This window comes from Heloderma suspectum, chromosome 2, assembly GCF_057233095.1.
Source record: "Heloderma suspectum isolate Gila_16-S chromosome 2, 16-S_ref, whole genome shotgun sequence".
NCBI lineage: Eukaryota > Metazoa > Chordata > Lepidosauria > Squamata > Helodermatidae > Heloderma > Heloderma suspectum.
The window spans coordinates 335,631,174-335,655,575 of NC_139459.1; the positions used below are offsets into that span (position 1 = coordinate 335,631,174).

General features: G+C 41.0%; 1 protein-coding gene across 8 annotated transcripts in view; it reads left to right on the plus strand.

Annotated features, from left to right (window-relative positions):
- The window catches only part of CFAP20DC (CFAP20 domain containing), a 271,330-nt gene that overhangs the window by 110,978 nt on the left and 135,950 nt on the right, over positions 1–24,402 (plus strand). For 6 of the 8 annotated variants that reach the window (XM_084840501.1, XM_084840499.1, XM_084840500.1 and 3 more), the window contains 3 exons: positions 4,882–5,018; positions 6,859–7,039; positions 23,797–24,113. In XM_084840501.1, the coding sequence (XP_084696627.1) occupies positions 4,882–5,018; positions 6,859–7,039; positions 23,797–24,113 (635 nt within the window). The remainder of the gene's footprint in view (positions 1–4,881; positions 5,019–6,858; positions 7,040–23,796; positions 24,114–24,402) is intronic. The other 2 variants (XM_084840503.1, XM_084840507.1) reach the window with 1 other exon arrangement.

Sequence of the window (24,402 nt, forward strand, 5' to 3'; positions counted from 1 at the left end):
CATGAATGGGAACCGTTCGTGTTAATCTGTTTTTCTAATTGATATGGGGGCAGAGAACACAAGGTAGTCAGAATATTAAAGACATTGATGCTAAACTGAAGCAGGTCACCCAGCCTGAGGGAGCTATACCATCACTCCTTAGAATTTTTGAATCTCCCATTTTTGTATGGGCAAAACCCATCAAAGCATAGAAGATTATTCACTTTCACTAGATGCAGAAAAGTTCTGAAGCAAATTTGGTGTGTAATTGCAGCCATAACTCTTCCCAGCCTATTTCTATCACTGGACAGCAAAGTGGAAGCTAAGGAGGAAGACCTGATGCTTGCAAATACTCCTCGGGCCTAGCAACATGCATATGCTTATCTTTCTCTCTTTTAGCATGACATCTTCCTTATTACGCAAGTATAGGTAGGGATGTACAAATCTCCTACCTGCCAGTCCGGGGGGGGGGTGGTCCGCAGGGGGGAGAAGCGATCTGTTCCTCCCCCAGGAATCCTCTTTGGCTGGCTCCACTCCACGGCAATTCTGCAGAGCCGCTGGCCAGCTCCGAAGTGCCAGTGATACGGCCGCCATGCCGTATCGCTGGCTGAAGGGGACTACTGAATGCGGCCACAAATGGTGTCCAGGACGCCATTTGCGGCCATAATGGCCTTAGTTGAAGGTAAATGCAGCTGTAAATGGCTGCATTTACCTTAAACTAACGCCTTTACAGCCACAAATGGCGTAGTGGACGCCATTTGCATCCGCAGTCAGTCCCTTCAGCCAGCGATATGGCATGGCGGCCGTATCGCTGGCAATCTGGAGCCGGAGGATCCAGCTGAACAGGATTCTGTGGGGAGGCAGAGTTAAGGCTTCTGTTCCGCCACGGACTCCGGGGGACCAGATTCTTTAGAATCCGGCCTCATTGGAGTCCATGGCAGAATTCTCCACCATCCCTAAGTATGGGAAGGAGGTGCTGAAGGTTAGTATAGTATGGTTCCAGTTTTAATATGATGGAAAGCATAATAGCTACTTTCTGGTGAGAACATTCAAGGGAAGAAACAAAGAAACTTGTGATGTATAAGATGTTGAAATCAGGAAAACCAGAGCTCATTGAGGTTCTCTGAGTTCCACCTTGAAGCTCAGTCTGACTCATGTCCACATCAGGTTGCAAACTTCTTCATTTTTCTTTTCACATGAAAATTGCGAAGTACTAGGGAACATACTTGTGTATGCATTCAAAAGTACATAATATTTTCCCATTGATTAAAGTGTGTTTGTGTGCACTTCTTTTTAAAAAAAGTATGCATTTTTTCATGCATATTTTTCTAATGTACACCTTTCCCCCCCGTGAACAGCATCAGAAGCTTGGGAATGTACAAACTTTGATGGCAGGTTGTGTTCAGGTTCAAGCGTTGTGAACAGGGTAAATTCTGGTCATAAACAAACCGAAATTAATTTCTCATACATCCCCTAATGTATTGTTTTAAAAGACTGTGGGACATGAGAATCAATCAAACATCATCACTGGATGGAAGAATTGTAATAAGTATGATTGGCTGTTGTTTAAAAATGTATGGGGATGATTTTTATTTCATTATTAAGCTGCGCATTATTTAACTACAATTTTTCCTTGCCTTTTTTTGTACATAGCCTTTTATTAAACAAACGTCTTTTAACAAGAAGATGAGTGGAGACTAGATTAGATTCAAAGTTCAATATCCATTGAAGTTTCTTTTAATGGCCAGTATTTTACAGTGTCCTCTATCAGTAGTGCCTTTAATACATATCCAGGAAGCTATCCAATAGTTTCTCTTTTTACAATTAAATACACAATTACGGTTTATTTTCTACCTGTTATGTGGAAATTGTTAATAGCCAAACTCATTCAGTTCAAATACGTTAAAATAATTTTGTTTCGGTTCTAAACCTCTGGGTGCCATGTTTTCACAGAATGGTCTTAGAAGTTCTTGTTTTTTCTTTGGTATGAGGTAGAAACAGCATGCTTAAAACCTAGGTACATTTTATAATAGTTTGAACATCCTGTTGTTTATCTGTACCAGATTTACCCTCGCTCAGCACTGTAAATGATTTTTTCCAGTCTCATAGAATATTTTGCAAGTACCCTTTTGTACTGATTTCTTAAAAGATGTAACAGGTTGGATCCAGACTTGCAGTACAGTCCTTTGATCTTTGGGATGGCATCCCAGGAGCCATAGGTTATATCCCCCTCACAGCTCCCGTGGCAGCATTCAAACCCCTTACCTTTGTGACATCAGAGAGGGAGAGGTGTCAGGGGGAGGTCCAAGAGTGGATACATATTTGTCCTGGCCCCCAGCCAAACCCCAAACCAGGCAGTAATCTACAGCAGCCCTGGAGCTGGTACAGATTGATGCAAAGAAAAGAAAAAGAAAGAAAAGGTCGAGGAAAGGAGAGGGAGAAGGAGCAAAAATGCCATTCCTCCCTCAGATTGGCCCTGCTGGCTTGAGTCTAGCAGACCTCTGAATATTTTGGAGGCTCCGACATCGGAGCTCTCCATGATAAAGGTTAGAATTGCCCTACCCATCGTACTTACAGTAAACTCATTTAAATCAATGGAATTTAAGTTCATTATTAATTTCAATGGGTTTACACTAACTATGACTAAGTCTAGGTCTGACCCATTGGATCTAAAACTGACTAAAGCCTTACCATTCCTTGGCTACTGGTCTACAGGGGATCTAGCAGAACCTGGCAGTTAAAATAGAACCTTGACTTTTTTTTAATAAATGTATTCAGTTTCAGAGCTTTTCATACAACCTGAACAGTCCAAACTTGGAATTGATGACACTGGATATACAAAGGTGAACTAGTTGTAAAGTAAAATATAACTATTAAAACACAACTTTAAAGAATCATAATAAAACATAGTGGTGATACAAAATACGATCTTGTGGCTTTTTGCTTATTCTTTTGTTTACATTTTGATTGTTTGATTATTTTTGTAAACTTCCTTAGGAATATCACTGCAGTTTAGAAGTACTTGTAACAGATAATAAATAAGTCATATATACTAGTAGTGTTCTCAGCTCTCTGAGTGCCAGTCCTTATGTACCTAAAATGGCACCATCCAGGCACAAGAGAGGGAGGTATCAGCAGGCTTGGGAAGTATAATGAATCTTAGGGAAATAACAGTAAGAAATGGGAACCAAAACAGTCCAGTGTGAACTGAGTGTGCTCAGTGGCCATGGAATGTTAACTGACTGTGAGAGAGGGGAGGAAATGGAAGATCAGGTGGGAGGGATGGAAGATCACGCAGGAAGATATGGCTGACTGACTGGAACACTGAGTAAGAGCACTCCACATTGCAACTCTTCTAATAAATAGAATACAAGCACAAGGCAAAAGGTACTGAAATATACAGGAAGCCATTCTCATTAAAATATGACAAGTACAGCTTAAACAATGTTTTTCTAAAAACTTTATTTAGCTGATACTAACCAAAATGGAAAATAAGGAATTATTTCTGGACGTTCATTAAATTAAGCTGCAACTTTAATATCTGTAGAAACAGAGGGATGTATGTCCAATTGTGAAATCAAGACAGTGTTAGTCAGTCGTCAAATTCATTTGTAGCTGTTGCACAGTTCAGTGTCCTTGTTCCAGTACCATACAAATAATGGCTTTTTAGCTAACGAGGTGGTATATGAATGTTGAGGAAGGACAGACAGACAGACAGACAGACACCAGCTGGGCTCCGAAACAATGAATAAGAGAGGGCCATTTTATGATAAATAGTTCTTAGTGAAGTTTTTATTGCACCTTCAAATATTCTTAATGTATAACAGTCCCCAGTGTTTATACTTGGAACAGTTTTTAGAATCTGTTTCATCTGGTGCAACAATGAGAAGCCTCAATGGAAAAACTATCTGCTGATTTAAATAAAAGTTGTACCAGTCAATTGTGGATTAATTAAAAGTAATTCTACCTAAGCTTGCTGTGTTTTAACTTGTGATATACAATATTTTAGGAGATCGCTAATCAGAAATAAGATGGGTAACCAGAATACAGAATAAAGCACTGAAAATCGGTCTCCCATGATACGGGAGGCTGGTGTTGGCAACATGTGTGGACCCAGTCGACCAGATTTATAATGCAACCCAATACATGTCTATTCAAAAGTCTCATAGAGTTCAGTAGGGCTTACTCCCAGGTAAGCGGGTTTAGGATTGCATTGTTAGAGAACTTGTTCCATAGGTCAGGTGGCTGAATAGGATGGAAACATTCAGTCCACAAACAGCTGACTGACAAGCCGATCACCAGTTTCTTTGCTCTGTCCTTGTTCACAGCATACTGAGATCATGTCATATAGGTTGTAGGGTTTATTACCAAAAGCTTATGGGACTGAGGGAAATAGTGGCAGTGAGTGAACTAATTCAGTTAATGCAGGGCTGGACAGACCAAGCTTGCAGGATCTACTTTGTTTTGTACTTGAACCCCAAAATCCACCAACTAGAGTCAGGTGCAAAACAGGGAGAGGGGAGAGAGATCATACATTTAATTAAAAATGGTGTCTTTTTTGTTTTCAATACCAGAACTGCATTTTAACTCGCTAGTTTAGGATGTAGTGTAGCCTTATTTTTGTTGCTACTGTTAAATAATTGGGAGTCAGAAACCTTTGATGGTCTACCACAAATCATCCATAGATCTAATAGTAGATCCAATCTACCTCCTGCCTACACCCGAGTGCACACTAAAATTCCACATAAATGATTTTGCCATTATAAGAATAATATCTAGGCAGGATTCTTCATTTGAGTTTTTGTTTTTCCTATGATTTCTCTTGTTAAATTATATGACCCACTGCTTATAAATCAGTTTGTTCACAATACCAGGCTTTAAATAGTCAATCTTTCTCTTTAGTAGACCATCTAATCAACCGAGGATCAGCCACTCGAAATGGTAAAAATCAAGATGTATCCCACATTGCATTTGGATCTAAGGTCCTTGGGCCACCTCCGCCTTTAGGTCGAAGATTCAGCACAAGAGCATCTGAGGAGGTAGGAATTACTCCCAGTTGCCTCAGAACACATCTGGAGCCATTAATAAGAAAACAAAGCTAAGGTATATGATAGTGAGTGCTGGATATGACAAATTGGCAAAGGAATCTATGGGTGCTTCCAGACAAGGCTTTTATCTTGACATCACCCTGCCACATTCAGGGAATTTTATGAGGGGTACAGACAATGACGTCTTCCTCTTTTAACACTCTCATGTTTTCCCACCACTTCTTTTGTTTTTTTTTCTTGCCACCAAAAATCTGTTAAGGAAAAAAAGACAGAAGAGCTGCATAATTGGTAATGCTAGAAGCCCTACTTATGGAAACATCCTATGTGTCAAATCATAATATCAGGATGCATGAGGGAGTATGTTCTTGACATCTTTGGGGTTAGGATTCATGGTGTAATAAAGTATGAATTGCTCTAAGGCAGGGTTGAGCAGCCTGTGGCTCTATGCAGCCCACAGTCTAATTTCAAAAGCCCTCTGTAAGCATTTAGTTCAGACCTCTGGCAAGAGCCTCTGCCCTTTTCTTGGCAGCCCATTGAGAAAGGAGGGAGGAGAGAGAGAAGGGCGGCGGCGTCCCCAGATTCAGCCCTGCCCACCGCCATCAGGCAACCCTCAGCATATTACCCCCAAGGGAATACCGCCCTTGACACAAAAAAGTTTCTCCACCCTTGACCTAAGCATTTGGAATGGATATAGAGGAAGATATTTCAGTTGTTTTGGGAATAACATGGACATTTTTGAAAGGGTATGCTTAAAGATATTTTTATCAGATGTATCTTGATGTTGGGTCTAGTTATATTGTAATAGTTCACAAGGGGGTAGTGTAAGTGTATACTTCAGACTGTGAGCCTTTATTGCAGATAGTAGTATAATGTAACATGCTTCAAGCCCATACAGTAGAGTAGTATACGAAATTTAAATAAATAAAGGCCCAATCCTATGCATGTTTAGATTTTTAAAAAGTCCTACAAGCATTCCCCAGCCAGCCATTCTTGAGTAGATGGAAGCTGAAGATTCTTCCAATGTCTGGCCCATACAGTTTTGGCAGCAGTCAGTACATTCATATTGACTTATTTCTTAATGTTAGGAATGTCATCTTCAGTTATATTGAATAATACCAATAAATGGTTTAACCAACAATTGTGTCCTACTTTTAGTGATATTATTCCAAAAAGTGTCTCCAGAATTGTTTTTTCCACTCTTGCCCTAAGCGTTGGGATAGAGCATGTGGAGTGGAACTGCCTGAAGGGCCTTACATTTCCAACATTTAAATCTTGCTGTAGAAAATATCCTGCTAAGACATGCAGGCCTTAAGTACCAGTGGAGCACCATTTTGTATTGCATTTCCCTTACTGAAAGGTTTAATGAAAGGTTTAATGGATCAGCATATATTTAACCATTTTTCTTCGGAGACTGGGATTCCCAGGTCCCTTTCCTATTGAGCCTCAATATTTTACCTCTTTTTGCGAAAACTTCATAATAGAGCATACATTTTTGCCAATAACCCTTTAGATTCCCTACTTATAATTAATGTTTTTCCATATGTTGATTTATGTATGTGAGATAAACCAAGTTCATTTATTTAAACTTTTCTTATTTGTAGTTATTGAAACTGTGGTGGGTGGGGGTCCATCTCACAGTACTTAAGCTTATATCTTGTGTAGACTATATTTGTCCATTTGCTATCATTGTGCCAAGTTTGTCCAATTCTGAAAACTTTGAGCTCAAAATCCACATTATAGTATTTTTTTTCCCCTAATGCTTCTAATTTTGAATTGGTTTAATTGTTAAGTGTTCTACCTTCTGTTAAGATTTTGTTTTTTCCCCTTAAAGGTAACAAAATCTGCGAGCATCAAAACTAACAGATCATGCCAAGTGCCAGCTTTGGAGAAGGCAAGAGAGCCAGTCCAAGACACTAGCATGTCAAAACAATCTCCCTCACCGCTTGATATGGCTCTGGATCAAGGAAACAAAGAAAATATCCATCATATGAGTCAAATATCACAGGACAAGGGTAGGTGCTAACACAATGGCTATAAGGCTGATAATGAAGCAGTTAATGAACTGCCTATTTATAGCAGCACCTTGTGGCTGCAAGAAGCTTTTGTGTATATCTCATGTTTAACATAAGTCTATTGCTTTATGATGATTGTCCTGTCATAGCTAATTATGGAAGATATTTGTTGAAACACTCATTGTTCCTTCCCAGCTCATCATATATTTCTCCTTGATTGAATGTGCACCTTCGAGCTGTGTTATCCTTGTAACAGCATAATAATTTTCTAATATAACTTTTCTCAGCATTGCTCATGTTGATCTGTGCTAGCTAGCTACATGAGAATAAAAGACATTCTGGTGTGAACACATTTTGTCCAATAAAAGCTGTGAACATGATGGTTTGGATCCAGACTTGCACTCAGCATCTGGCTCCAGAGGAAAGGGATAGGTGGCAATTTTCTCTGATTCCCCCTTCAGCCCTCAACGCCACCTCCCATACTGTTCTGGAGGGCCTGGGATTGCAGGAGAAAGGAGGAATCAAGAAAATCAATTCCCCATCCCCTTCCTCCAACAGGAAACCTGTGTTAGATCCCAGTTCCCTCCACATACATTCCCTTCACAGAATGGCAGTTTGGATCCAACCCTATGAATGGTGTGTTTCCATCTGTGGTAAACCTACGAGTCAGTTGTTTCCATTATAATGATCTTCCCATGGTAACCCTGTAATAACATAAGAACAGACATGTTGCATTAGACCAAAAGCCTATCTAGTCCAGCATTCTATTCACGTGGTGGCCAACCAGTTAGACAGGAGTGCTCATGTTTCCCAGCAACTGGTACACAGAGGGATACTGCTGCCAATACTGGAGGTATTATATAGCTGCCAGGACTAGTAGGCACTGATAGCCTTATCCTCCATAAATTTGTCTAATGCCTTTTTAAAGCCATCCATGTTGGTGGCCATCACTACATCTTATGGTAGTGCATTCCCTAGCTTAACTATGCGCTCTGTGAAGTACTTCCTTTTATCTGTCCAGAATCTCATAACATTCAACTTCGTGGGATGACCCCAGGTTCTAGTATTGTAAGAGAGGAACAAAAACTTCTCCCTCTCCACTTCATGCATAATTTTGTACACCTCAGTCATGTCAGCCCTACCTGCCTTACAGTTCCAGATGCAGTAGTAATCTTTCCTCATCAGGGAGTTGCTCCAATCCCTTGATGATTTTGATTGCCCTTTTCTCCACCTTTTCCAAATCTACAATATCGTTTTTCAGGTGTAGTGATGAGAACAGTACACAGTATTCCAAGATTTATACAAATCTGTACTATAGATTTTTATAAGGGCAGCATGATATTGGTAGTTTTATTTCCTTTTCTAATTATGCCCAACATGGACTGGGGTAACATTTTCATTGAGCTATCCACCACAACCCCAAGATCTCTTTCTTGGTCAGCCACCAGCAGATACATGAAGCTGAGATGTTTGGCACCAACATGCATCACTTTACACTTGCTTATATTAAACTACATTTGCCATTTTAATGCACATTCCCTCAGTTTGGAGAGATCCCTTTGGAGCCCTTCGCAATCCTTTTTTGTTTTGACCAACCTAAATAATTTGATGACACCGGGAAACTTGGCCAGTTTCCAGATCATAAGTTAAAAGCACTGATTCCAATACAGAGCCTTGTGGAACCACACTGTTTAACATCCCTGCATTGTAAGAATTGACTATTTATTCCTACTCTCTCCTGTTCCTAACCTATCAAGTATTCAGTTGCAAAAACCATATTACGGCTTCTACATAGCTGCAACTTTTAATTGGTAGCTCTCAACTCACATTAATTTCAACAGATGTTTATACAGTGGCTGTGTAAGCCAGTTCTCAGATTGCTATGTTTATGTTGAATCAAGAAAGTGGAAATGCTAGATGATGATGACAATGACGTTGCCATCACTGTACATGGCACCTTACATAAGCAACATAGACAAATTCTGCTCCCAATGAATTTATAATAGACAGCGGGGAAAGAATAGACAAAGGAAGATGGGATGGATAAAAGCTGCAGGAAATGTCTTTACATGTACTTAAAACTTGGTTACGTTTGGAAATATGAGGATAAGCCAAAGGCCACACAGAAAAGGTGATATCTGAAGAGCAATTTGATGGAAAGGAAAGAAGTTCCAGTACATACAGTATGTTCAGGGAGACAATTCATGCAGAGAGGGCAGCAAGGGAGAATGTGTGGAGTTGTTTAAGGAAGCAGGAGACCTTTGGTCAGCTAAGAGTTGGAAGAGGACTGGGATACAAAAAACAAAGATGAATAGAGGCCATGGATAGCTTTAAAAGTAAAGGAGTTTGTGCCGGATACTGAAGAAGATTGAAAACCAGTGAAGGGTTCTGAAGAGGGGCATCACATGGACTGAGTGAGGGGAGAGATGAATGATTTTGGCAGCTGAGAGTACTGAGGTATGAGACAGGAGGGCCAGACCAGTGAAGTGGTCCAAGTAGGAGATGATTACAGTATGGACCAGACTTTTAGCAGAGGGACAGAGATGAACAGGCAGATTTTTGCAATGCTGTGCAGGGAGACACACCTTGGCAAGTGAATGAATGTGGAAAGCAAAGAGAGAGAAGAATCAAAGATGAATTAAAGATGATGTTCTCAATGGAAATGAAAAGGGATTGAGGAGAGAAAGATTTGGGAGGAAAGAGAAGTAGTTCACAATGGAGTATGTTGAGTTTGAGATGGCATTGAGGCATCAAAGTGGAAAGATCAGACAGGCAGGTTGAGATGTGGGACAGGACAATGTGAGAGAAGTCTGCGGTGGAGAGGTACACCTGTATATTCTGTTGTTGTTATATTATTGCAATGTTCCTGTGAGGCAGGCTAGGCCGAGAGACGGTGACTGGCCTAAAGTGACCCAATGAATTGCATGGCTTGAGCCCAGAGTGTCCCAGACCAAGCACAGCATTCTTATCCACTATAAGAAATTACCTCTTAAAAGTCTCTTATCTACCGGGAATTCATTTCTAAGCTCTTTTCACCCATGCATGCATATCACATTACACTCAGCCCTGGGCTGGTTTACACATGCATATACATCACTTGATATATCTTTACTGTGTATTTAGTAACAGGCAGGTGACTGTGTCAACTGTCTCTACTAAAAAGCCATTATGTTGAAGGAGAATGATGTGAACAAAGTGAAAGTAATATATGCGATGACCTAATTACAAATGCAAATCACCATTGAATGAACATGCATGTATGAATCAGCCCTCCTCTTTTAAAACTGTTTTGCAAACTCAGAAGCAAATCTCATGGATTTTATGTATATTCTTTCCATATTTGCTTAAGGTTGCACCCTGAAAGTTAATGTGCGTTTTTAAAACCATTTCTGCTATGCAGCCACACCCTCTTCCCCCAATAACTGAGAGTGGTTGCAGAAGAGTATATTCAAAAAGTGATGGCCAAAAATGCCCTGAGATAGAAGTCACTGGGATGGCACAAATTGTATGTTCTTTAACATCACTGCTCTTCCAAAGAGAATAAATCTCTGTGTTTCAAAGGATTCTAAAGCAATTCATATAAAATATAAATGTCTGCACTGCAGGGATTATGGAAATCACCCTGCAACGAAATTTTCTTCAGAGCATTGATAAAGATTTGCAGGATTAAACAAAGACTACCAGAGCAGTGCGTATAAATAAAGAACTCCCATGCTTTCATGATTAAAGAGAAAGAACTAAAAATAAATTATTCTTGTAAGCCCTTATTAAATTTAAGCACCAAAAGAACCCAATCATCAAGAAGAGTGAAACTTTTTACTTGTCCTAGTTAGTTAGTAATGTCTGCCTTTCATACTATTACATTCGATATCTCTATGGAGCAGGTTTCATTTAAAAAATAAGAAGCCAACCTGGTTAGCTTGCTATGCAGTTTGTCTTCTGGACATGGAGACAGCTACTTAAAGAACAATTGGTCTCCTGTACTTAACCAATCAGACTTGTTCCACCTCATGGTTAACTTCTAGGCAATCTGGCCAGCATTAGAATAACCTAACTCAGGAAGCTTCCCAAACTCATCATATGGTAGGCAAGAATGGGCAGAGAACGGAGGGAACAAAAAACTAGGGCATTGCTAGCAACCAGGCATTTCCTCCTCCCTCCCTCCCTCTCTGAGTACACGCACACACATAATTCCATTAAAACTCAAGGTGCTAAAACAGGTTAATATTTCCAACTTTCTACCAGCTTAACCTCTGCCCACAAAAGGGACTCCAAATGCAAATTCTTACAGTGCCACTGAAATGTGCTCAAGTTCATGACAGTCCTCGATAGCCAGTGATCGTAGAGCATATTGTGACAGTCTAGCCTCAAAGCTATGTAAGCATAAATAGTGAAGACTACTTCCAATCTGATTAAAAGGTTTACAGCTTTCAGAGCAGATAGAACTGATAAAAGGAGCTTCTGTTCATCACTGCAACCTGAGTTCAAGACAAAAGATTATCAGGCACCTTACTGTCATGAACCTGGTACTCAGTCCCATGTTAGTATGTGACCTGGTCTACATGTATATGACAATACACATGTATGCCTGAATGACATGTGTTGGAATCTTTAACCAAAAGTCATGGTGTGCCATGGCAGGAATTAAGTAGGTGGAGAAAGGAGTAATGAGACAACAAACCAAAGTTTGGGGTTCTTGAATATGCAGCTTATTTTAGAGACAGAAAGAATAAGTACATGAGCAACATTTAGATGGGAGCAGCATATATACAGAGGAGAAAGGAGACAGGAAAAGGACTGGGTGAGATGACGCAGCATGCAAGGGATATGCAAAGGCATGCAAGGAAAGCAAAGGAGGAGGAATCTAAAATAAAATACAGGTAATAGGAGGTTAATAGGAGCCTGACATGTGAGGAGCCTAATCAGATTGAAGAAAGGGCCCAAAATGTTGATAAGGTCTTTTTCCGAGGCAGCATGGTTAACTATTTGTAAAGTCAGAGAGGCAAGAGAGGAGATGGAATTAGAAGTTAGGCTACAAATATTACCCATCGCAGAGTGAAGAGAGTAGAACAGGGCTCTTCTCAGAGGTCTGCCATGAACCAGGAGTTCATGTTTTGGATCAGATCACTGGCAATGTGCGATTATTCCTTACAAATTTCTGGTGGGCTATGGCTCCCTAACTCTTAGAAGACAAGATGCATCTTGTTGTCTACAAACATCCAGGAATCAAGCTATGATGGGGGAACACAGGTGCTGACAAGCCTCAGATTTCCCTTTAGGCCGATATGGTACAGAAGTTATTCTATAGAGAGTTCTGCTTGAACCTTCCACATCTGGGTTTTGTCCAAGACAGTACAAAAACAGAATGTAGTGACTCTAAATGGGAAGGGGAGCAGCGCTCCTACTCTGGACAGCACAAGTTCCCAGGAAAAACTCTTTAACTAAAAGGGATTCTTTCTTAAAGAGTCAGTTTTGTGGGAGGGTTTTTTTCCCCCCTAATACAACAGAAAATGTGGAGTGTAGATGGTGTTTGGTACAAAAAAGTGCTGAGTGCAAAAGTAGGTCATTTGCATATTTTGGGTGTTGGATCCTAATATTAAGGGGTACTAATGGGCAGCAGAGTATCCATGATATTATTTTAGAATGGGGTTTTTAGTGCTTCCTGGAGGTACTCTGACAGCTCTCAAAGCCAATTCAGTGTGCATACTTGAAGCTTGATTGGACTGGAACCGCATAGTGAGTAGGGCATGTACACATTCTGGAGGTACCACACTTGCTGAATAGAGCATGGGTACCTCTCCTCTTTCCCGACCATTTGAGGAAAGCATATACATGCTTGCAATCTGTTCTGCCCCATGTAAGTTTACCAGCCCCCTTCCCAGGCAAAATGGAGACTTTGGAATCAAGGTGTTAAGGAGACACAGTGGTAAGGAAACACATTCCCTTGGCAACATACCCTTGTCCCACAGCTTCCCTAATATCTTCCACTCTGACATCTCCTTGCCTTCATAGACAAAGCAGAACAACAAGTAATGCTCCAAGTCTCCAAACTACATTCTAAAAATCACACATACAGTGTTAACTGTGTTTCAAGTCCCATGCCCTAGAAACATATTTATTTATTTAAAACATTTGTATCCTGCCCTATATCATTAAGACCTGAGATAATTAAACAGCATAAAACAATGAATAATTTAAACAGCTAAAAACATATTAAACCATTGAGCAAGCTAATACCAATTAGAAAATCTAAAAACAATAAAACAGTTAAAACTGTGCAATTCTAGGGAATTCACTTAGCCCTCAAAGGTTTTGGTGAAAAGCCATATTTTAACTTGATGCCAAAATGAAACCAATGTCTGTGCCAATCAGGCCTCTAAGGGTAGGGCATTTCACAACTGGGGTGCCACAGCAGAGAAGGCCCTCTCCCACATCCCACCATAGTGGGCATATGACTCAAACTTGGAAGAAAAACTTTTAAGGAACTGGCTTTTGATCCTCAAGATTCTTTCCTTGATACAGTAGCCAGTGTTCAACAGTGGATGATATATGGTCACCACACAAGACCTGAATTAATTCTTTGCAGCGTAATGTTAGGCTCCTGAGAATCCTATATTTGTTGTTCAGTCGTGTCCAACTCTTCGTGACCCCATGGACCATAGCACGCCAGGCCTTCCTGTCCTGCACTCTCTCCCAGAGCGTGCTCAAGTCCATATTCATTGCATCGGTGATGCTATCTAGCCATCTCATCCTCTGCCATCCCCTTCTCCTTTTGCCCTCAGTCTTTCCCAGCATCAGGGTCTTTTCCAGAGAGTTTTCTCTTTGCATTAGGTGGCCAAAATATTTGAGCTTCAGTTTCAGTATCTGTCCTTCCAATGAGCACCCAGGGTTGATTTCCTTTAGGATGGACTGATCTGACCTCCTTGCAGTCCAGGGGACTCGTAAGAGTCTTCTCCAGCACCACAGTTCGAAAGCATCAATTCTTCGGCGCTCAGCCTTCCATATAGTCCAGCTCTCACAGCCATACGTTACTACTGGGAAAACCATAGCTTTGATTAGACGGACCTTTGTCAGCAAGGTGATGTCTCTGCTTCTGACTATGCTGTCTAGGTTTGCCATAGCTTTCCTCCCAAGGAGCAAGCGTCTTTTAATTTCATGGCTACAGTCACCGTCTGCGGTGATCTTGGAGCCCAAGAAAATAAAATCGTCACTGCTTCCATTTCTTCCCCTTCTATATGCCAGGAAGTGATGGGGCCAGATGCCATGATCTTCGTTTTTTTAATGTTGAGTTTCAAACCAGCTTTTGCACTCTCCTCTTTCACCTTCAACAAGAGGCTGTTTAGATCCTCTTCACTTTCTGCCATTAGGGTGGTATCATCTGCGTATCTGAGGTTGTTGATAATTCTCCTAGCAATCTTAATTCCAACCTGTGATTCATCCAACCCGGCGTTTTTCATGATGTACTCTGCATATAAGATAGATAGATAGATAGATAGATAGATAGATAGATAGATAGATAGATAGATAGATAGATAGATCTATCTATCTATCTATCTATCTATCTATCTATCTATCTATCTCCACATTACCCTATTATGTATCTCTGAAACAATAAGGGATATATATATATATATATATATATCCCTTATTGTTTCAGAGATACATAATAGGGTAATGTGGTAGTAGCGGTAAATGTAGAGGAACTGAAAACATGTAAAGGAAATGAAGAATACATATCCGTTTCAGTCATGATTTTTATCTTGGATTGACCTATAATCCAGAAATTATCCATGTTGCTTTGTATGAGGTCCTTTCCAATTTAGAATTGGAATTCTTTAGATTGGTGGCAGAGAGAATGCATAAACATATCTTCCCTGGCAGGTGTGAAATACCATTATAAAAGGGAAATTGTTTGGGGGCAAAGGAAGAAATAAAATGAATGAATACTGTCTGTCATTTGTCAGTCTTATTTATACCATATTGAAACTTTCATTAAAATGTTAGGCTGCAATTAGAAGCTCCAGCATAAATCTGACTCTGCAGAGAAACTAATTAGACGTTTAGGTGATCATTCTTGTATTTAACTTGTTTTCTGCAATAGCATGATTACACAGTAATTTACATTTTTTTTACTAAGAAAATACATGAAATTATTCATTACAATTGATATGGAAACATTTGATTTTTTTTCCAGTGGAAGAATTCCAGTATATTTTGTGGTTGAGAGATAATAGATTTATTTTGATCTAGAACACTCATCTCATTCAGTTGTAAAAACATTTTGATGGTACACTGACTAGAGGTCACATGACTTGTTGAACTCTGTAATAGGGATAAAATAGTCTTAGAAACTAGCTTCTTTTTCTGCTTTGTAATACCACTGAATTAAAAAGTATATCCACTTTTCCCAAAGTATCTACCTAAAAGGGAGAGAGCAGAGTCCCCCACTTCCTAACCATTTGATTCTGTTACTATTGAATGGACGTGTAGACGGGCATGGTGCAAAAATCCTGCTCTCTCTTCATTCTATAGAGTGTGGGTAGTGGAAAGTAGTATCATCATTAGAAATTAAATTCTTCCTGATGTTTTGTTCATTATATTAATAATATAATAATTTAGTTTATTCATATCCTGCCTACCTATATACTGTCAATCATAAGAACATAAGAAGAGCCATGCTGGATCAGACCAAGGGTCCATCTAGTCCAGCATTCTGTTCACATAGTGGCCAACCAGCTGTTGACTGGGAACCCAAAAGTAGGACACAAGTGCATTAGCACCTTCCCACTTATGTTCCCCAGCAACTGGTGCACATAGGCATCCTGCCTCTGGTACTGGAGGTACACATAGCCATCAGGACTAGTGGCTGATCATAGCCTTCTCCTCCATGAATTTGTCTATGCCCTCTTTTAAAGCCATCCAAATTGCTGGTCATCACTATGTCTTATGGTAGCAAATTCCAACTATGTGCTTTGTGAAGAAGTACTTCCTTTTAACTGTCCTGCACCTCCCATCAGTCAGCTTCATGGGATGACCCCGGGTTCTAGTATTCTAAGAGAGGGAGAAAAATGTCTCCCTATTCATCCCACCATGCATAATTTTGTACACCTCTATCGTGTCTCTGCTTACTCACCTTTTTTCCAAGCTAAACAATCCCAGCTGGTGTCACCTCCCCTCATAGGGGAGTTGTTCCAGCCCCTTGATCATTTTAGTTGCCCTCCTCTACACTTTTTCCAGCTCTACAATATCGTTTTTTTAGGTGTGGTGACCAAAACTGTACACAGTATTCTAAGTGTGGTCTCACCATAGATTTGCATAAAGGCAGTATGATATTGGTAGTTTTATTCTCAGTTCCCTTCCTAATTATCCCTAACATGGAGTTCTATTATGCTTAACATGGAGTCACTTTTTCACAGTGGCTGCACACTGGGTTGATATTTTCATCGACCTGACCACCACAGCCCCCAGATCTCCTTCTTGGTCAATCACCACTAGCGCAGATCCCATCAGGTTATACTTGAAGTTGGGATTTTTTGCCCCAAAGTGCATCACCTTACACTTGCTTACATTAAATCTCATTGCCATTTGGATGCCCATTCTTCCAGTTTGGAGAGATCCTTTTGGAGCGCCTCACAATCCGTTTTTGTTTTGACCACCCTAAATGATTTGGTATCATTGGCAAACTTGGCCACTTCACTGCACACTCCTGATTCCAGATCATTTATGAATAAATTGAAAAGCATTGGTCCTACTACAGATCCCTGTGGTACCCCACTTTTTACATCCCTCCACTGGAGAATTTACTATTTATTCCTACTCTCTACTTTCTGTTCTTTAACTAGCTACTGATCCATAAGAGGACCTCTCAGCTCTTATTCCATGACTGCTAAGTTTGGTCAGGAGTCTTTGGTGAGGGACTTTATCAATTCAAAAGCCTTTTGAAAGTCCAAGTAAACAATCCCCCTTGTCTATATGTTTACTGACACTCTCAAAGAACTCTACAAGGTTAGTGAGACAAGACTTACTTTTAAGGAAGCCATGTTGATTCTTTTTCAGCAAGGCTTGACCGTTTATATGGTTACTAATTTTATCTTTAATAATGCTTTCAATCAATTTACCCGGACAGACGTTAAGCTAACTGGCCTGTAATTTCCTGGATCGCCCCTGGATCCCTTTTTAAAAATTGGTGTTATATTGGCCATCTCCCAGTCCTCTGGTACAGAGGCTAATCGAGGTGGTGTGCATCATATCCCCCAGGTTGTTTCCCATCCAGGCACTGACCAGATCCAGATCTGCTTAGCTTTGTTAAAGTTGCTATATCATGTGTCTTCAGATCAAGCCTTTGTTAGATTGGAATGCCATAGAAATAGTGGAACTGCACATTTTGGGAGATCTGCAATTGCTGCTGAGCACAGCAGCAGTATGTCACATTTCCCTGCTCCCTCTCTGTAATGCGTAGTAATGATTGCCCCATTCCATGATGGTCATGCCTTTCTTCTTTTTCTGCCTCCAATTCATATCTTTGCCTTCAGTGGTTCACTGATGGATTGGGGCAATATTAGTCACTAAATGGACTAGCTATTACTATGTATTGTGGAGAAGGAGAACTCAGCGTGGCAGTCCTTGTGTTACCTATAATGTGTTGCTCTGCCCTAACAGTGTAATGATTGTTCGCATCCCAACTCACCCCCTCTATTGACAGTGCCAGGCCATGTTGCTGTTACAATGTGACTTCCATGTTAGTGTTTTATGCTGAGACCTTTTTAAAAAATGATGCTGGTGGTAAAATTGGTTTATGGAGCTGGGGAGTTCCAAGCTCTAGTAACCAAGCCATACAATGCTACATCTAATGAAGATAAGGGAGTGATGCATACTTGAGCAGTTCTCCTTTTCCCTAGATGCTGTTTGAGATCCCCTTAATCAATCACATTGACATTTTTCCCTAACGTAATTTCAAACAGTAAAGTATAATTTAACAATGAAAGGTTAAAAAAAAGCTCCTTTCTGTGTTTATCTAGTACAGTCAATCTTTAAATCCATTTCAGTGACTTTATGTTTGTTTTAAAACAAGAAGATTAGTACTGCCTGCTCACAGGGGAACCTGGTAAAATGGGTCTATTCATGCATTTTTTTCATGTCATACCCTTTTCAGCACAGAGCTGTAGATTTGAGATTCAAATATAAATCAGAGATGAGGATCTGAAAGTAGAGGCTTTAGTATTTGAGAAGTCCCTTTTGAAGAGGAAAAGTATCATTTGTTTTTCAAGAAATCAATCACTAATTTTATAGGTGAGTCAGTTCTCAAGTTTCTGTCACATTCGAGCATGACCAAGTAACAGAATACAAGGTGGGGATGTTTAAATGAAGGGGTGTGATAGGAGCATGCTCAGTTCTGAAGGGGTTATTGGAGGATACGAGGTAGTGCTAATCCTCTTGTAAACATATAGCCACTGAAAAGGGTTTAGGGATGACTGCGCCTGATAAACACAAAAAGAGCTATTTTATCCTCTGTTGTTTAAATTATACCTTATTGTTCGAAATACACTCCAGTGGTGTGCCCAAGTACACCCTGTCTCCTAGCTGAGCAAAGCAGAGGAAGCTGCTTCAGCTGGTCTAGGGGCTATACAAGGAAGCAAGCTCCCAGAAAGCAAGTGATCAGAGCATGTGAACAGGGAGAGCAAACAGGAGTTGGCCAGGGGAGTTAAGCAGGGGAGATCAAGGGGGAGGTCCCTAACATTTTTTTTTATTCTTTTTCTTGTAACACACACTTCCATACCAGTGGGACAGTGTTTTTAACACTCTATTTATCCAGTAAATAGAGGACAAAGCGCATGCTATCCCAGTACAATCAGAAAGCTAGAAACATAAAGGGAATAGAGACTATGGAAGGAAAAGACTCTCAAGTGGTGGTGACCTACAAGGTCTGTGCGATGTTTGTTTTCTTGCCTGAGATCAACATAGCCTAAACATGCAACAAGTGCAAGTTGATCGCGCTGTTGGAAGAAAAAGTAAGAGGACTGGAGTGGTGAGTGTCAACCCTCCAGGGAATAAGAGAACACGAAGATTTCTTGGACAGAACAGTGGAACGACAGCAGCAAAGTGAAGAACAGAAGCTTGAAGAGCAACAGCAAGCTGAGGCAGAAGAGGAAAATGCTGAGGTGAAGAAAAATGAAATAGAGGATACTCTTTGGAAAAGAGTGACAGGAGCAGAAGAACTAGAAGCCACTCTACACCAGTGGAAGCATTGGAAGTATGGAGCCATTTCCAGGTACTTTAGGATGAGTCTGGAGGACAGCCTGCAGAGGAAGAATTACAGGGGAACCTGCATGAGAGTGAGCAAGAGGCCGAAGTCAGTCAAGCAGAGGCGATGAAACGAAGGCCTACAACAAGAAGAGTAGTAGTTGTGGGAGACTCCTTGCTGCGTGGGATCGAAACCCAAGTATGTCGCGAAGACCCATGGACTCGCCAGGTATGCTGTCTCCCAGGAGGATGGATTAGAGATGTGACTGAAGGGTTGCCTACACTCATAAAGCCCACTGATAGGTATCTCTTTCTTCTCATCCATGTGGGAACAAATGATACCGCCAAACAGAGCTACAAAGAAATCACATCAATCTTTGAAGCTTTGGGAAGGAAACTCAAGAACTTTGGGGCCCAGATAATCATCTCATCCATCTTTCCAGTAGTTAGAAGAGGGAAAGAAAGGGAAAGAAAAATACTCCGGGTGAATGACTGGCTACGAAGGTGGTGCTGGCGCAAGAGATTTAGATTCTGGGACCACGGGCTATACTTCCTGGAAGATGGTCTGTTGGCAAGGGACAGGTTGCACGTCACAAAGGCCGAGAAGCATGTGTTTGGCCACAGCATGAAGAACTTCATCAGGAGGGCTTTAAACTGAATCCTACAGGAGAGGGAGATGTAAAGTTGGGGGTAAAAGTGGATGAAGGCTCATGCACCACAATGGAGAGAACAGCTCTAATAGCGCCCAATAATAGTCTTCAGAAACAGTTTTTGGGGAGAAGACTGAGCCAAAGTAGGAATTGAGCACCTCTGCCTTTTCTTTGTCCTCTCCTCTGTTATCATTTTGCCATCCTTATTTAATAGCGGAACCACTGTTTCTTTCCTCTGTCTTTTACTATGCATATATATGAAGAAAGCCTTTTTGTTACTTTTAGCATCCCTCGCTAACCTCAGCGAGGGATGCTAAAGAAATGTAGGAAGAAAGCCAGACTATAAAGCACATGGTCTTCCATGTCTATATACTAATTCCCAGAGTATGGGAAACAAACAGAATGAACTTGAACTCTTAATACAGGAGGGAAATTATGACTTGATAGGTGTAACTGAAACTTGGTGGGATGACTCCCATGACTGGAATGCAGCAATTGAAGGATATAACTTGTTCAAAAAGAACAGGAGGAACAGAAAGGGAGGTGGAGTTGCACTATATGTTAAAAATACATATTTCTGCACAGAAATACAGGAGGATGAGCTTGGTAGCCCCATTAAAAGCATCTGGGATAAAATAAATGGAGCAAATAATAAAAGGAACATGGTGGTCGGAGTCTACTACTGGCCACCCAATCAAGGAGAAGATGAAGATGAAACTTTTGAAAAGCACATTGCCAGTGTTTCAAGGAAGCATGATGTAGTAGGAATGGGGGACTTCAATTTCCCCGATATTTGTTGGGAGACAAATTCTGCAAAACATGGCCCCTCCAAGAGATTCCTGACTTCTAAACAATAATTAGTAATGACCCATGGCAAGCGATTCTAATGAGAAAAGGAGTCCAAGATGGGTGGGGGCTTTTAAAAAAGGAAATTCTCAAGGCACAATTACAAACAATTCCAACAAGAAAAAAAGGCGGAAGACAACAGAAGAAGCCACTGTGGCTTCACAAAAAGCTTAGGGATGACCTGAAAACAAAAAAGGACACATGTAGGAAGTGGAAGGAAGGCCAAGCTACAAAGGAAGAGTACAGGCAGGTAGCACAGAATTGCAGGGATGGCGTCAGGAAGGCTAAAGCTGAGAACGAGGTGAGGTTAGCGAGGGATGCTAAAAGCAACAAAAAGGCTGTCTTCAGCTATGTGCATAGTAAAAGGCAGAGGAAAGAAATGGTGGTTCAGCTATTAAATAAGGATGGCAAAATGATAACAGATGACAAGGAAAAGGTAGAAGTGCTCAATTCCTACTTTGGCTCTGTCTTCTCCCAAAGGAGGGTCTATGAGGTCCCTGGCAAAGGCGAAGTACAGGCTGAAGGGGCAGGATTGCAGCTTGAGATTGATAGGCATATGGTCAAGGAACACCTAATTACTTTAAATGAGTTCAAATCTCCAGGGCCAGATGAACTGCATCCTAGAGTAATAAAGGAACTGGGAGAAGAACTCTCAGAACCACTGTCTGTTCTCTTTGAGAAATCATGGAGGATGGGTGAAGTGCCCAATGACTGGAGGAGGGCTAATGTTGGCCCTATGTTCAAAAAGCGCAAAGAGGAGGAACCTGGGAACAGGGACCAGTCAGTCTGACATCATTCCCTGGGAAAATTCTGGAGCAGGTGATAAATCAATCCATCTGGAAGCACCTTGAAAACAAATGCAGTGATGACTCGAAGCCAATGTGGATTTGTCAAGAAAAAATCGAATCTGATCGCATTTTTTGATCATTTTTTTGATCCCTTGTGGTCATAATATGCCTCGACTTCAGCAAAGCTTTCAACAAAGTGCCCCATGATATCCTGATGAGCAAACTAGCTCAAAGTGGGCTAGATGAAACAACTATCAGGTGGATCCACAGCTGGCTACAGAATCGGACTCAAAGAGTGCTTCTCAATGGGATCTTCTCAAACTGGGGAGAGGTAACGAGTGGGGTACCGCGGGGCTCAGTCCTGGGCCCAGTGCTCTTCCACATTTTTATTAATGACTTGGAGAACGAGGTGCAGGGAACACTTATTATATCTGCAGATGACACAGAATTGGGTGGGATAGCTAATACTCTGGAAGACAGAAAGAGAATTCAAAGTGATCTTGATAGGCTGGAGCGCTGGGCAGAAAAAATCAGAATGACATTTAATAGGGATAAATGCCAAGTTCTGCAGCTAGGAAAAAGAAACCAAATGCACAGTTACAAGATGGTGGAAACGTGGCTCAACAATACTACAAGCAAGAAGGATCTTAGTATTGTGGTGGAGCACAAGCTGAATATGAGCCAACAATGTGATGTGGCTGCAAAAAATGCACATGTTATTTTGGGCTGCATTCATAGAAGCATAGCTTCCAAATCCCAGGAAGTACTAGTTCCCCTCTACTCAGCACTGGTTAGGCCTCATCTGGAGTACTGTGTCCAGTTCTGGGCACCGCACTTTAAGAAGGATGCAGACAAACTGGAGACGGTTCAGAGGAGGCCAACAAAGATGATTAGGGGACTGGAAACAAAGCCCTATGAAGAGAGACTGAAAGAACTGGGCATGTTTAGCCTTGAGAAGAGAAGACTGGGGGGAGATATGATAGCACTCTTCAAGTACTGGAAAGGTTGTCACAGAGAGGAAGGCCAGGATGTCTTCTCGATCATCCTAGAATGCAGGACACAGACAAATGGGCTCAAGTTACTGGAAGCCAGATTCCAGCTGAACATCAGGAGAGACCTCCTGACTGTAAGAGCAATACAACAATGGAACCAATTACCTAGGGAGGTGGTGGGCTCTCCTACAGTGGAGGCATTTAAGATGAGGCTGGACAGCCAACTGTCAAGGATGCTCTGACTCGGATTCCTGCACTGAGCAGGGGGTTGGACTCGATGGTGTTGTAGGCCCCTTCCAACCCTGCTATTCTATGATTCTATGACCCCCTACTTTCTCCAATATGTGAATGGCTGCCATTCCTTCCTATGGGTAAAAGTAAATATCTACACTTGGACACAATGTTGCATTAGGAACAAAATTCTACTACCCTCCCCAACACTGGTGAATAGTGATCTTGGGGTAGAGCATGCAAACATTCATTATATACCCTTCCCCCACTCTTGCAGTATACAGCCAGTCCTTCCATGCATACCACACCTCAAAAATATATGTCTTATTAAAATACTATATACCACGCTACTATAATGACTGCTAATAGGCACCCCAGGTTGAGTCCAAAACCTTGCACTGTAGCGCAATCTGCCAAACTAAACACCAAATTAACAGATTATTGAGAGAGAAACCTTAAAATGTCTTCAGTATGTTATAGGTACAGAGAAGCTGATATTTTAATCGGTTGGTTAATTAGAGACAAATTACTGTGACTAACTAAAATAATTTATCCGGAAGTTGTGTGTGTGTGTGAATGAGTGTAAAAAGTTTACAACCCTCAAGATATACAGCAGGCCAAAGGTGGAACATATAGCAGCAATTATAACATGAAGGGGTCATAAATCATTGGTATACTGCATGCTTTGTACACAGAAGGTACCATGTTCAATCCCCGATATCTCCATTAAACAGTACCTCAATTAGTAGGACTGGGAAAAATCCCTGCCTGAGACCTTGGAGAGTTACTGTGTCAGAATAGACAAAGGTGGACTAGATAGGCCAGTGGTCTGATTCTGGTAAGCTACTTTGCTTATATCATTACATAGTGATAATACAGTTTCTATTTGTGACTTTTGATAATGTCCGCCCATATTTTTCACAATACAGTATTGATGTTTTCCTAAAATAGACATTTTTATATGGAAATAGTTGCCATCGTAACTGTGTTGAACTTTTCTTCTTCTGCAGATGAATGGATATTTCCTGACAAGGAAAGTTCTCAACTGGATTCCAGCAATCCAACATTGATGGCTTGTGAAACATCTTACGGCTTTTTAACTTTGGCATTGAATGATGATCAAGCATGTGAAAATAAGCAAGCAATTGAAGACCAACTTGAGGATATTTTCACCTATTCCTCAAAACCTAGATCAGCACCTCATGGGAAGCCCTTGAACCTTTCATCAGAAGGCTGCAGCTTTTCTGTGGATTTAAAAGAAGAGATCAGCGGGGTTTGGCGAGGAGCTCAGATGGAAGATGATTTCTATGGAAATGAGAGCAATGAAGTGAGTTACTTTGGTTGTAGTAATGACTTGCTGTTGCTGTACTCCACTGCTATGAATGAGTGGGTCTTTGGAATTGGAGCTCCTTTCAGCTTAAAAAGTGAGCTCTGTGGGCGGGGGTGGGGGAACAATCTGCTCCTCAAAATAGTTGGACTGGTGCTTAACAGAGTTACATCAGCACAACAGGTATCTTCCCTGGGGAACTTAAAATCTAAATGTCAACAGCAGGGAAGATGGGGCAGGTTTGAATGTGAGCAAAATTCAGTTACATGTAGGGATGCTTGAGGATTTT